The 15,211-nt window shown below is 40.4% G+C and overlaps 1 protein-coding gene across 1 annotated transcript in view; it reads right to left on the bottom strand.

Annotated features, from left to right (window-relative positions):
• fstl4 (follistatin-like 4) overlaps nt 1-15,211 on the bottom strand; it is a gene marked incomplete at its 5' end in the record, with an annotated part of 455,018 nt that overhangs the window by 423,614 nt on the left and 16,193 nt on the right. The window contains one exon of the mRNA XM_079566729.1: nt 10,733-10,877. Coding sequence (XP_079422855.1) covers nt 10,733-10,877 — 145 coding nt within the window. The remainder of the gene's footprint in view (nt 1-10,732; nt 10,878-15,211) is intronic.

Below are 15,211 nucleotides of genomic sequence, written 5' to 3'. Positions count from 1 at the left end.
TCTGCTCAACACGTCCACATAAACATTGCCGCCGCTTTGCCCTGTCAGTTTTTGTTTGGCTCCATTCTCTTTCCAATTGTGTCGCAGATCTTACCAGGCTTTGGAAATGGGATAAAAAATGTTCCCTCTGGCCACCGGTCTGGATATCTAGAGCCCCATTTACTCAAGCCCCAACAGCAGTGCTTAGCTCCTTCTTCTTCTCTCAACTTAACGACGCACCGCTCCCTAATGCGTGGTGCTTCGTTCCTTTTGAAAGTGTTTTGTAGCAGAAATCTTTCAAAGTCCCCTCCTGGAACCGCCACCTTAACGTGGTGGAGGGGTTTGAGCACCCGAATGATCCTGGGAGCTCGGTTTTCGGGGGCTTCGTGCCCAAAGCAGGTCCTAGGTGACGGGTCAGACAAAGAGCGGTTCAGAAGCCCCTTATGGGAGACCAACAGGCCCGGTTAGAACCAGTGTTAATTTTGACAACACATTTTAATTTAGTTTTAATCTTAGTCTTTTGACGAAAATGTAATTCGATTTTAGTCTAGTTTTAGTCAAAAAAATATCTTCAATTTTAGTCTGGTTATAGTCGACTAAAATTGCAAATAAATTTAGTCGACTAAATTTTAGACTAATTTAGTGGACTTTGCATTGATAATATTCATTATAATCATATTTAATCTTGTTCCTCTGCTTCATGGAGCTGCTCCACATGAACAAAGCTCAGAGCTGAGAATTTACATGATCTGAGGCTCTTTCAGACGCTCAATAGAAGTTTGGATGATTTTAGTCTCTCCTTTTCATTTGTATTTAGTCTTATTTTAGTCGATGAAAATATCTGGACATTTTAGTCAGAGTTTTAGTCTCACGAAAAACTTTTAATTTAGTTTTAGTCCAATTTTAGTCGTCAAAAATATCACTTTGACTAAAATTAAGACTAAATATTTTAGCCGACGGAATTAACACTGGTTAGAACCATGAGGTCGTCCTTCTGTGGACCCACCACCTGCAGGAGGAACCATAGGGGCTGGTGCAATGTGATATGGGCAGCTCCAACAGCTGCCCCCACGACCTGGCAACGGACAAGTGGAAGAAGATGGATGGATGGATGGATTGATGGATAAATGGATGGATGGATGGATGGAAGGATGGAAGGATGGATGGATGGAGTTTCAAGTTTCAAGTTTAATGGTTTTGTATAGCCCAATATCACAACAGAAGTCGCCTCAAAGGGCTGCAACAAACATCAAGGCAATAAAACAGAGCAATAAATATGACAATTAAAAGTTCAGGTGAATCCAGGCAAATATAATGTCCAAAGGTAGCGATGAGCGGCGTGGGTGTCCCCCGTCCTTAGACTCTCCAGTACGGCAAGGAAAAACTCAAAAACCCGGCAGGAGAAAAGAGAAACCTTGGGGAGAACCACAGAAGGAGAGATCCACTCCCATGGACGGACAGGCTATAGAGACCCAGGGCCGAAGGATCCCTCAGCACACGGGCCACGATTGCAGACTGTCCAGTCCTCAGATTCCAGAATGCCAGTTCCTCCGTTCACCCAGGTTCCTCCATTCGATCATGGATGGATGGATAAATGGATGGATGGATGGATGGATGGAAGGATGGATGGATGGATGGATGGATGGATGGATGGATGGATGGATGGATGGATGGATGGATGGATGGATGGATGGATGGATGGATGGATGGATAAATGGATGGATGGATACATGGATGGATGGATACATGGATGGATGGATGGAAGGATGGATGGATGGAAGGATGGATAAATGGATGGATGGATGGATGGATGGATGGATAAATGGATGGATGGATGGATGGATGGAAGGATGGATGGAAGGATGGATGGAAGGATGGATGGATGGAAGGATGGATGGATGGATAAATGGATGGATGGATGGATGGATGGAAGGAAGGATGGATGGATGGATGGATGGAAGGATGGATGGATGGATGGAAGGATGGATGGATGGATGGATGGATGGATGGATGGATGGAAGGATGGATGGATGGATGGATGGATGGATGGATGGATGGATGGAAGGATGGATGGATGGATGGATGGATGGATGGAAGGATGGATGGAAGGATGGATGGATGGAAGGATCTTTCAAAGACTGACCCTCGAAACGACTCAGGCCACATAGACACCCGTGCAAAACGAGCGCCTGCGCGACTTGCTTTACCTCCCATGATGCTTTGCGATCTATTTTTAGCTGCTGTGAAAGTCGCTGTTGTGTTTAGCGATCACACCTCAGTATAATCATTGGCCCTGAAAACAACCAAACAAAACTCTCTCCAAAAACGCCCACCCCTCCGCGAGCAACTGCGCCGAGTTCTTCCACGACATGGAGCTCTGTAAATCTGGCGTCCCGCTCTGGAACGCCGTTTGGCCCCGGCACACGCGTGTACCCCTAAAAAGCCCCAGATAAATAAAAAAAAAAAAGCTGCCGTGTTGTCGTGTTTTCTGGCGCCGCGGTTCAAAGCGCACCTGCGGGTGAATCGGATCAGATCTGGGGAAAAACGTGTGCGGAGAGAGCCGCGAGGGAGCGCGCGGGGGCTGCCGGAACAACAAAGCATGTAAACACGGGAACAATGGGGGGGCGCGCGGAGGGTACGGCGGCGGCGGCGGCGGCGGGGAAAGGCCTTTGAGATATTTAAAAAAACAGAGAGAGGACACGGCGACGAGGCTTTGACTTTGAGTGGCTGTCTCAGCGCCAAGAGCCGAGTCTGGGATGCAGCTCTAAATTTACACCGAACTGGCTTTGGTTTATTAATAAAGTCGGTGAAAATGAGGAGAAGTAAAAGAGGAAGATGAAGGTAAGGGTATTGCAAGTTTTCTGTCATTTATCATTGTCATATGGAGGACACATATTTCAGGAAAAAGCAGACATTTTACACACAGACTTGTTTTCAAAGGGAATATTGGATTTCTTGTTTTGTCTTGTATTTACCGGGAGAAAGATCTATATAAAGTCAAATTTTGCCTTATGAAAAGCTTAATAAATCAGGCTGGAGGCTGTCGATAAACTCTTCAGGGGGGAAAATTGCGCTTGATATAAATTCCATGTCTGTATGTGCTTTTTTTTTCGGTGGATATGTTTGTAGAATGTGAGGGAAAAGCTCCTTGAGGGAACGGCCTTTGAAGTTCAGTGAAGTAATAAAAGCAAGAATATATTGACCAATGGTTCCTGAACTTTTCACACCAAGTACAAAGCAAAGGGTGTAAATTGGACTAAATTACAGCACAGACCATGTCCGAACCAGAAGAAACGCCCGACCTAAATGCATCACTAAACATGGGTAAAATTAACTCTACTTAAATATATATATACTCCTTAATTTTTGATTGTCAGTAGTGAAACCTTCTCCCTGTAGATCTTGGATTATTAAACAAACAACATGGACATTTCCTGAGGATTTCAGCTTCATCAGAGACGGTCACTCGGATCGGTCAGTTCATGTAAACTTCCCACCTCCATCATGGAAAACACCTCCCACCCGCTGCACGGTACTGTAGAGGAGCTGAGCAGCTCTTTCAGTGGAAGACTGAGACACCCTCTGTGCAAGAAGGAGCAGGTCCTTCATCCCCACTGCTGTCAGACTGAACAAGACTGTAAAGTAACATGTGCAATAACCCCTTTGCAGAAGTATGTGCAATAATCTCTGTATCAGCTGCACTTTATTCCCTGTACCAGCGTCACTTATTGACAACCTGCACTAGGACTGTAACTTTACACCTCGATATTCTACTTTATGTAATCTGTTATCATTTTTGTCCTATTTTAATGTATTATTTCCTTTTTGTTGTAATTCCGCCCCCTAAGATTTTTGCTCTACTTATTGTACATAAGATACCTTGTTTTTCTGCTATTTAACCTCTTAACTCCCGCCTGAACCGAGAGGATCTTTTTCCTCAAGTCATCAGATTTTTTTTCCATCAGTTTTTTGTTGGGTATTCAACTCATTTTTGTAACTTTTTCATCATTTTTTGGTCATTTTTGTCACATTTTTGCAATTTTTTCGTCAATTTTTAATCACATTTTTGTCATTTTTTGGTCACATTTTGTCACTTTTTTTTTTCTTTTTTTTTCTCACATTTTTGTCATTTTTTCGTCATTTTTTTGTGAATTTCTTGTGACATTTTTGCCACTTTTTCATCAATTTTTCATCACTTTTTTGTCAATGTTTTTTCACTTTTTTGTCACATTTCCATCATTGTTTTTGTCAATGTTTTGTCGCTATTTTCACAGTTTTTTTCCCAGAAGCTTTTGGACTGGGGTAAAGCCAAACTGGAGAAAATGTGCTCGGTTCAGGTGGGAGTTAAGGGGTTAACTGTTTGCACATTTCAGTGTTTGTGTTTACAGGGTGCAGGGGCAGGGCAAGGCAAGGCAAGGCAAGGCAAGGCAAGGCAAGGCAAGGTAAGGTAAGGTATGGTAAGGTATGGTATGGTATAATTTATTGTCCCAGTAGGGAAATTTGTCCTCTGCATTTGACCCATCCTTCGATGCCGCTGGGGCGTCCTGTAAACTCAGGGACCCATCTCCAGATGTCAGAATCATCTGCCTGGAGGATTCACCTGTTATACATATTTTTAGTGGTGGGGAAACCGGAGGAAACCTACGCAGACACGGGGAGAACATGCAAACTCCACACAGAAAGGCTCCATCCAGGCGGGATTCGACCCGTGCCGCCCATGAGGGTGAGGGTCGTGTTGTGTGTTAGGTGTGGCAATGTGGGAGTGCAATCATTCCGGAATGGAAAATGCCTATATTTGAGAAGACAAAATCTGAACAATGACTGGAGCCAGGTTTACATTTATGGCTGTATTTTTGTTGACATACTAGACACAAAGGTTTTTTTTTTTAAGTAAGCACCATTTATTTATATAGCACCTTCCAGAGACAAAAAGCCTCTACTGTAAGTGCTTTGTAATCAGAAATTACACACACTATGAAGACGACACAAAAATCCCAGCGGCTCAAAAGTAGCTGATTAAAAGGCTGAACTAATAAATGAGTCGTAAGTTTGCTTTTGAAGGCGTCAACAGAGTCAAGTGAGCGCAAAGAGGGCGGGAGATCGTTCCAAAGCCTGGGAGCAACAGCCTGGAAGGATCGGTCACCTCTAGTCCGAAAACCAGTGAGTCCGACCCACAGACCTCAGAGCCCGCACAGGGGTGTAAGGCTGGACCAGGAGCCTGACCATGCAAGACTCTGAAAGCTAGAACCAGAACTTAAGACTTGATCCTACAGGACACTTCTTCAGTTATTGAATAAACATAAACTACCTATCTACGGTATAGATAGTTATTGTGAAAACTAGGCAATGAATTCGTTTTGAAAGAAAATGTGTGCCACTGTTTGATTCAGTAACCTCGGCTTGTGTAATTTGCCGGGCGATCTTTATGCATTTTGTAAAGTTTTTAAATTAGTGTTACAAAGTAGACTCACCACACACTGACTTCCCTGACTTCTCTTTCCAAAAGAAGCCACTGAATAATTTCTTTTTCAAATCTATTTTTCTTAGATACCTGCTATTCACGGCGCTTGGTATTCCGAACGCTCCATTCCGCCGAGTTGCCGTGGAGATGTATTTTGTAAAGTGCCGATAAGTTTGGCCTTGGCATATTAGATTTTAGCGAGAGGGTTTTGAAAAATAAATGAAGGCGCTGAGGGAAGAGGAGGTTTCAATAAATGATTCATTGGAAGTTTATCAGTAAAGTTGGACAACACAATTATGCAGCTCTGCGTCTGGAACTCGCCGTGAATTTGAACGAGGCTAATGGCTAAAAACAACACGCAGAGAGACAAAACGCCGCTTTGAACTGACTTTTGACTGAGGTCAGGCTTTTAAATGATACCCATTCATTCTGAGCGCTGCAATGCGTTGAACACATGCTGTTTGTCAGTAAAAGGTTTGACTTTGAGAGTGTTTTGGCCTCATTTTTGAACTGAATAATCTTCCTTCAGTTGGTCACTTTGTAATAATAATGGTCAGATCCTCGAGGTATTGGGGTACTCGGAGTATAAATGAATGACTCAAGGAGTACCTGAGACAAAAAAGGTCGGGAACCACTGTGCTACAGAACGACAGAGCTGAACGATATGGACAAAATTTCATATCTCGATATCAATGCCAGATATCCCGATATCGATACGATATAACTATGGGTTAGGTGAAAACTAAGCATTTTTCAGAAAAATAAAATCATAATGCAAAAGAGTGCAGTTTTACTGAAGATAATCCTTCTTGTTTATATTGTTAAATACGCAAACGATATATTTTTCTTTTGCGATGTTGATCTCTTGAATGTTCATATCTCGATATCAATACGTTAACGATATATCTTTCAGCCCTATCAGAGACCAAGAGCCAAACTTTTCAACCTTGATCCTGTGAAGAGCCACAATGGCACTCACCATTCACGAGTTCGGGGGGCGGTAGTTTAAATATAATGTGACGTTATATTTAATCACAATTTTTCTTTACTTTTCTTTTCAATAATTGTATTAGATTCAATGCTTTTACTCCTCACCAAGATTTAAAGAAACGTATATTAAATAAACTGACATTTTGGGCTGTTCTGCTCTGACTGGGACAGAATTATTATTTTTTTTATTTTAAATGCTGGAGTGTGTTTGTGTGTGGGGCCCCACCCACTGAGCGCCCTTCTCTGATTGGCCCCTGGCCTGTGCGCTCCTGCAGCTCGGTCCTGACTGGACTGTGCAGAGAACTCACTCTGGGCTGCACAAAGTTCATAAACTTTGACCAGGAGCCTCTGCAGGACGTCTGAGATTCTGTTTTATGTTGCATTTGTTACAGTCACATGTGAATTCTGCGTTACGAAGTCGCGCTGCGCATCAGATGCTTCATTAGAGCTCGACTTTTTTTCTGTTTCCTAATTTTGATCCTGTTCTCTGAATATGAGGCCAACTTTCATCAAATAAAGAGTAGCTGATCAGAAACCTGAAAAGCACAGCAGCTGATCCCAGAGCCATGATCTGCCAGACTGTTGTTTAACCTACATCCCGCTGCACGGGCACCTTTTACACGCCGCCTCGAGAAGGAGAGAGATACAGACTCTCATTCATGCGTGTAGAGATGGAGGACTGTAAGACTATGGTTGGATTCTTGGTCAAGATTCTTAAAGACTGTTACAGCTTGTAGGTAAGATGTACCAATTCTTCTGCAAAGAGCCGCATTTTATTAAACAGAGCTGCACTCTGATTGGCCGAGAGCCGCATGCTTTCTTAAAAAAACATTATCGTGACAGGCCTAGTGCCAACTTTCCTCCGAAAGCCAAACATTCCACAGTAATTTCTGGACAATTGAGCGCTCGTGAATATAAGCTACAGCAACATAATTTATATAAAAGTGCACATATAAAAGTGTACATATAAAAGTGTACATATAAAAGTGCACATATAAAAGTGCACATATAAAAGTGTACATATAAAAGTATACATATAAAAGTGCACATATAAAAGTGCACATATAAAAGTGCACATATAAAAGTGTACATATAAAAGTATACATATAAAAGTGCACATATAAAAGTGCACATATAAAAGTGCACATATAAAAGTGCACATATAAAAGTGCACATATAAAAGTATACATATAAAAGTATACATATAAAAGTGCACATATAAAAGTGCACATATAAAAGTGCACATATAAAAGTGCACATATAAAAGTGTACATATAAAAGTGCACATATAAAAGTGCACATATAAAAGTGTACATATAAAAGTATACATATAAAAGTGTACATATAAAAGTGCACATATAAAAGTGCACATATAAAAGTATACATATAAAAGTGCACATATAAAAGTATACATATAAAAGTGCACATATAAAAGTGCACATATAAAAGTGTACATATAAAAGTGCACATATAAAAGTGCACATATAAAAGTGTACATATAAAAGTGCACATATAAAAGTGTACATATAAAAGTGCACATATAAAAGTGTACATATAAAAGTGTAAATATAAAAGTGCACATATAAAAGTATACATATAAAAGTGCACATATAAAAGTGCACATATAAAAGTGCACATATAAAAGTGTACATATAAAAGTGTAAATATAAAAGTGCACATATAAAAGTATACATATAAAAGTGCACATATAAAAGTGCACATATAAAAGTGTACATATAAAAGTGCACATATAAAAGTGTACATATAAAAGTATACATATAAAAGTGCACATATAAAAGTGCACATATAAAAGTGTACATATAAAAGTGTAAATATAAAAGTGCACATATAAAAGTATACATATAAAAGTGCACATATAAAAGTGCACATATAAAAGTGTACATATAAAAGTGCACATATAAAAGTGTACATATAAAAGTATACATATAAAAGTGCACATATAAAAGTGTACATATAAAAGTGTACATATAAAAGTGTAAATATAAAAGTGTACATATAAAAGTATACATATAAAAGTGCACATATAAAAGTGTACATATAAAAGTGCACATATAAAAGTGTACATATAAAAGTGTAAATATAAAAGTGTACATATAAAAGTGCACATATAAAAGTGTACATATAAAAGTGTACATATAAAAGTGCACATATAAAAGTATACATATAAAAGTGTACATATAAAAGTGTACATATAAAAGTGTACATATATGGGCCACACTGGTCTGTGAGCCGTGGCTGTCCACACTGTCCATCAGCACACTGGAAATACTGGACTTTTCTCTTTGTACGCGGTCAAATATACAGTCTATGAGTCAAATATTTCAAGAGAACAGCAGCTTATAGGTTCATTTACTTTTATGGACGTGTGGTAAGAACTTAAAAGTTTATAAATTCAATTATATTATTCTTTAAACCTGGGTGTTTATGTGACGCCTATATGTGGTCACAGTTTTATTTTACACATAGCTCTGGCTGTATTGTTCATTAGTCGATGCGAGACTGGTATTTCTGTAAAATATTTATTAGCTTTGATGTGCTAACAGTGATGCGCTAGCCATTATGTACCTTAGTCACTCTGCATTCTTCCTCAGCGTTTGCTAAATGTTTTAAAGTGGAAATATATTGGAAAAGGAAAGTGAAGTCTCAGCTCCGGCAATGTCAAGTTGACCTGTGTGTGTGATGGCAAAAATCTAATATTGAGGAATAACTATTGAACTGGATTTATGTACCATATTGTCAGACTGCTGTCAGATTACTGGAGTGAATATTTTGTATTGTTTGTGTAAGAACACAGGTAAAAACAGCAGAAAGCCAATAAGCAACACTAACTACTGTCCCCGTCTCACTTTTTGTTAATTTCAGACTGTTAGTGGTGGTTGTACCGGCCCGATACCTCCTACATTCAGTCAAACTGAAACACTGCCCGCACAGCAACTCTTCCTGGGAGAGTGGTCGTGTTTAGAGCAGCCCTCCTCCGAGGGGTAAACAAAGAGTTGAAAAAAACATTCTCCCATTATTCCAAAACTGCTTCAACAAATGTTAAATAATGGATGCATTTTTTCACTCACACATTCCCCACGGTTCTTTTGACGGTTCTTTTTGCTTCCTTTCCAGTTCGATCAGTTTCCTTGCACATTCCGTCTGTCAGTGATGACCGTCTTCAACCATCTTCCCTCCATAATCATTTTGTCCAGTAAACATTAATCCAGTCTTCACTCTCCATGTCCCGCCTCCCACTGACAAACCGAGGGCTCGTGGGTATAAAAGAGATTCGGTCTGAGCTGGGTCTGCTCACAGTGAAGGTAACTACGAGGGCCTTGCTTATTATATACACATAATTGTTTGCCAATATTGTGCATGGATATAATTATTTCCATTTATGTTTCGTTATTGTACACTTTGTTGCATTTTGTAAAAGAAATAAAAAGAACATTATAGACCACGTGAAGCCTTTGTTACGCAGTCATTACGAACTTCCATAAGAACCCTGTCACAGCTAACAATGATGCTACCGTTAGCTTCATGCTACATATTCTAATGTTAGCTTCATGCTACATATGCTAACGTTATATTTATGCTACATATGCTAACGTTATATTTATGCTACACATTCTAACATTAGTTTCATGCTACATATGCTATCGTTAGCTTCATGCTACATATTCTAATGTTAGCTTCATGCTAGATTTTTTAATGTTAACTTCATGCTACATGTTCTAATGCTAGCTTCATGCTACATAAGCTAACATTAGATTCATGCTACATATGCTAACGCTCCCTCCCGCGGGAGGTGTTCCAGGCATGTCCTAGTGGGACAAGGCCTCGTGGAAGACCCAGGACACGCTGGTGGGACTATGTCTCCGAGCTGGCCTGGTGTCGCCTCGGGGTCCCCCCAGAACAGCTGGAGGAGGTGTGTGTGGATCGGGAAGTTTGGGCATCCCTGCTGAGACTGCTGCCCCCGCGACCCGGCCCCGGATAAAGCAGAAGAAAATGGATGGATGGATGGATGGATATGCTAACGCTAGCTTAAGTGCCCGTTTTCCGCTTCTACTGGACAATCTGCTGTGGCAAAACATCCAAATGGACCCAATTTTGACTTTACTTGACTTTGTTGGTGATAAAGTTTATCATCCGCCAGAAAACAGCTATAAAAATGTGATTCCTCTCGCACACGTCCTTCCCCCTCAGCTTGGCCAAGTCCACTGTATACATACAATATATATGTATATATGTATATATGTATATAAGTTGCTCAAATGACCAAACATCCCAGTGACTCACCATTGCATTGTCCTGTGAGGAAGAGGAGGGTGCTTCCCCAGCAACCCGCCTGTTGCCCCGGTGACCGTAAGTCGCCCCGGGGCAGGAAGTGAGCAGAGCGGCCGCAGCCACCGCCCACAGAGCCAGCCTTCCCATGAGCGCCCACCTGAGGAGCACAAGAGAACTGCAGGTTAGTGGCATGAACACATCACAGTGGTGGGAACTGGCACGGTGGAAGTGGTGTCACAAAGACATGGCTCCAGCAAGAACCCACAACCTCCAACACAATCACTTTTACGATCGCTTAGATGAGTTTAAAGTTTATTGTTCCTTGTCTCGGGCTGATTTAATCCAGCAGTTCTCAACTGGTGGGTCGGGGGCCAGGGCTGGGTGCCGTTACATTTCTTTAAACCAAGGTCTGGGTGAATACTCGATTCTGATTGGCTGGTGGGTGCTAACAAGCGTGCATTATTTTCGTAAAACCGCACACATAGTCCAGGAGTTAAATCACTGGGATTTCGCTCCGCTGTAGGAATCGCCATAGCAACGCATTAACACAGCTGAATCATAATCTTACTCATAATGATGCTAGGTTTACAACATCGATGCCTGAACAATCCTTTTTTTGATACCTATACTAAAATACCAGGAAACAGAATAATGTTCATTTACTCCATAAGATTTAGATCTGTATTATTTATTTGAGCTGAAACAACCAAGTCCCTGAACCAACAGGCATCAAACTGTAAATGTATTAAACATAATACAAGCTTTAAATACTGCAAGAGTAAATCTGAAAATCTTTTACTCAAGTAGAAGCAAAAATTAGTGGCCCAATTCACACTCGTAAAAGTAAAAAGTACTAAAGGAGTATTGTGAGCATTGAGTAACTGTTTGAGTGTAGCATTCAGATTTATGTTTGAGTAAAGACATAAACTATAATAAACAAATCTTGTAATAATGTGAAAATCCTAATATTTCCAAATAAAATACTGTGAAAATGTATTAAAAATATATATTCCTGAAGAAAATGGGGCGCGGAAACACAAACTACATTTATTTAAGTCCAACGTGAAACTTTTGTTACTTTAAAATGTACAGTGGCACAAGCAACTTTATTTACACAAGAAAGAGTAAAGATACTTCACTACAATAATACTCAAGTAGAAGTAAAAGGTACTGAATAATGCAACTACTCGTTTCTGTAACTTTTTCAGTGATTTTCTGTTACTATTCTGCCGCTCTTTTGTGGTATTTTTGTTACTTTTTTGTGACACATTTTTGTATCTTTATTGTTTTTCTTTGATTGTTTTTTGTCACATTTTTTGTCACTATGTTGATGCTTTTTCTGAAGAAGCTTTTAGATTTGGGTAAATCTGAATTGTGGGGAGGATAAATTAGTATATCAGTGAAGTGACAAAGATCAATTTACTTTAAAGGGACTGTACGGAGTTTAAAAATGTTTAATTTATGTATTTCTGGAGATATATTCTTTTAAATTCATACAGTTCTTTATATTTGAAGAGTTTAGTGGCGCTAGGCTAGTGCATGTCTATGGTAACTAGTAGCCTGCATTAAAAACAGTCTGACCCAAGCACAGAGCACCTGAGGCAAATCACTTATAACACCAGGTACCCATATAAATGTCTGTGTTGACTGAATAATGTTTGAAGTGTAACCATTTTGCATTTAAAGAACTCATATTTGAGCAGCATTAGCATCCTGGTTGTATAAGCTACGCAGCGGCGGAGTGATCTGCTCGGTTACCGGATCTACAGTAGTTTGTTTACCTGCGGCCGACATTACTACACGTGGAATTTGCAAAGGAGCTTTGCACAAATCAGATATGGCAACGTTTGGAGGACGACCTGATAACTGTGAAGAGGTTTTTAATGCTGGCTACTAGTTACCATAGAAATGCACTAGCACTAGCTTAGCACCACTAAACTCTTCAAATATAAAGGACGTATGAATTTAAAAACAATTTATATCCAGAAATACATCATTTTAACATTTTCAAAGTCGGTATAGTCCCTTTAAAATAAACTGATATTTGTCACCTATTGATATACCTAATTTAACCCCTAACTCCCCGCCTTAACTGAGCGCAATTTCAACAATTCAGCTTTACCCAAATCTTGCTTGAATGCATGAATCAAAAAATAAAAAATCTCCAGAAATCAACAACACTCTGGATAACTATGAAATGACGCCCTATGTCCAAAAAATCCTGACATAGACGGCATCTCTGGAATCGTCCATATATGGTCATTTTTGAAAACAGTTAAGGGGGAAAACAATTTTGAAAAAATCTAAACTTTCTCTAATTATTCAAAAACTACTTTAACAAATGCTGAATTATGAATATAGTTTCTACTAAATAAAGATACAAAGACATGGGGAGGAGCAAAGTGGTTCAACAGCCCATAAATACATAAAAAAACGGAGAATGCTAACATAATGCTACATGTTAGCATCGGGCAAATGCTAACGGTTAGCTAGCGCTAGCTACAACTGCCGTTTTTTCACTTCTACAGAACAATCTGCTGTGAGAAATTATCCATATGGGCCCGATTTTCAATGGACCGTATTTGTATGTGATAAATAAGTTCATATTCCACCAGAAAATGGCTAAAAAGAGTGGAAAATTGAGTTTCCCTAAAGATTCTATTTTCCCCCTCGGCGAGGCCACGCCCCCTTCTATGACGAGATGCCGTCTGTATCTATGCGTAAGACCTAAGGTGGCAGTAGCGAGTATAAAAATGACCAACTTGCATCTAGTCTCTTTAAAGATGTTTTTTTTTCTCATTTATTTCCATTCCACTGTCTGATTATCAATAAGACTGGATAAAGTAAAGGTTTATTTGGGCCTTGAGACGTTTCCTGGCTCTCCATCAGAGAGAGGTCACGAACAAACACAGACTTACGGAGAGCGCCAACCCTCAAGCGCTCGATCGTCGGGGTGATTTTCAAAGCAAAACGCCGCTCGTGATCACATCGAGCTGCGGGAAACGGAGATATCTTTTCTCCGCAAGTGTCACTTTGTGTCAGCGCTGTGATAAAAGCAACAAAGACGCTCCAAATACAGTCACCGTGAAAGACTATTACTGCAAAAAAAAAACACAAAAAAAAAAAACACGTCGATCCTTCCCCCAGCACCTGTCGAGATAAAAGCGCGTCTCTGTTACAAGAGTCTATAGACAAGTCGAAATATGGCGTTTGTTAAAGTTCATATCTCCCCCCCCTCCTTTGTATATACTTTTATACCAAATCAAAAGCATCATGGGAGATAATACGGCGTCAGAGGCGTCAAAGCCGGCGCTGATGCGGGTAATTACCACTATTATGAAAGACACAGTTTCTTTGATGTCAACAAAGACACGAGCTGCAGAGGTGGCGAACGAGCGGGGCTAAAAACACACACACACACACACGAGGTATTATTATATTATAGTCACGCAGCGCCGCGATGTACAAAAGGCACCTGAACACAACGCGGTGGGACTCACTTCGTTTAGCAGCCATTGTCACGGCGCCGATTCAAATTCAAATTAAGGAGCGCCGCGGTTTTAATGGGCTGACAAAAGTGGAACACGGAGGAGCGGCGTGCGCGCTCGGAGAGAGGCGGCGGCGGCGGTGGGAAGCGGCGGATGTTTAGGACACAGAGGTGCGGTTTGGGGGGGGGGCGGGTGGGACCGGTGATGACGGGGCTTCAGCAGCGGCGTCGGAGTCAGGGTGTATGAGCCACATGTGCCGTTAAGGCGAGACGCTGCAGGTACATTTAGAGATGTCCATTTGCTGAACATTACTGATATAAATATGAGGGGAAAAATATAAAAATAAGTCAATTTGTGCAGAAAAATTGCCAAAATTGCTGATATTTTCAGGGACGAAATCTAAATAACGGATAGACTAGGGCTGGGCGATATGGCCTAAAAAATAAAATCTCCATTTTTTTTCCTCAGGTTGGACGGTTACCATTTTAATTGATTTTATTTGAAATAAACTTTAAAAGGTTTCTTTTGAGAAAACTGCTCAGAGTCTGTTTGTTTTGTCAGACACTAAGGTTAGAGATGTTAAAGATCTTTTACCTTTACATGTTTCAGCCGCCATCCATCTGCTCAGAGTCCTGCTCACAAATATTTCATAATGTAGCTACAATTAGGGCCTTTAAAGGGATATTTCAGGACTTTTGACATAGGGCCTCATTTCCTAGTTATCCAGAGTGTTGCTGATTTCTGGAGACATTTTTTTTGTAATTCATGCAGTTCTTATATTTGAAGAGTTTCGTGGCGCTAGGCTAATGCAAGGCTAGCGCATTTCTATGGTATCAGCTAGCCTGCATTAAAAACAGTGTGACCCGCTCCACAGAGCACCTGAGGCAAATCACTTATAACACCAGACTAACCATATAAATGTCTGTGTCGATTTTTTTAACCATTTTGCATTTAAAAGACCTTATTATATTTGAGCAGCATCAACTTTGTGGTTGTATAAGCT

The sequence above is a fragment of the Gobius niger genome, assembly GCF_951799975.1.
Source record: "Gobius niger genome assembly, chromosome: 11".
NCBI classification, from domain to species: domain Eukaryota; kingdom Metazoa; phylum Chordata; class Actinopteri; order Gobiiformes; family Gobiidae; genus Gobius; species Gobius niger.
The sequence above is the reverse complement of the archived record's forward strand: the minus strand, read 5'-3'. Positions and strand labels throughout refer to the sequence as shown.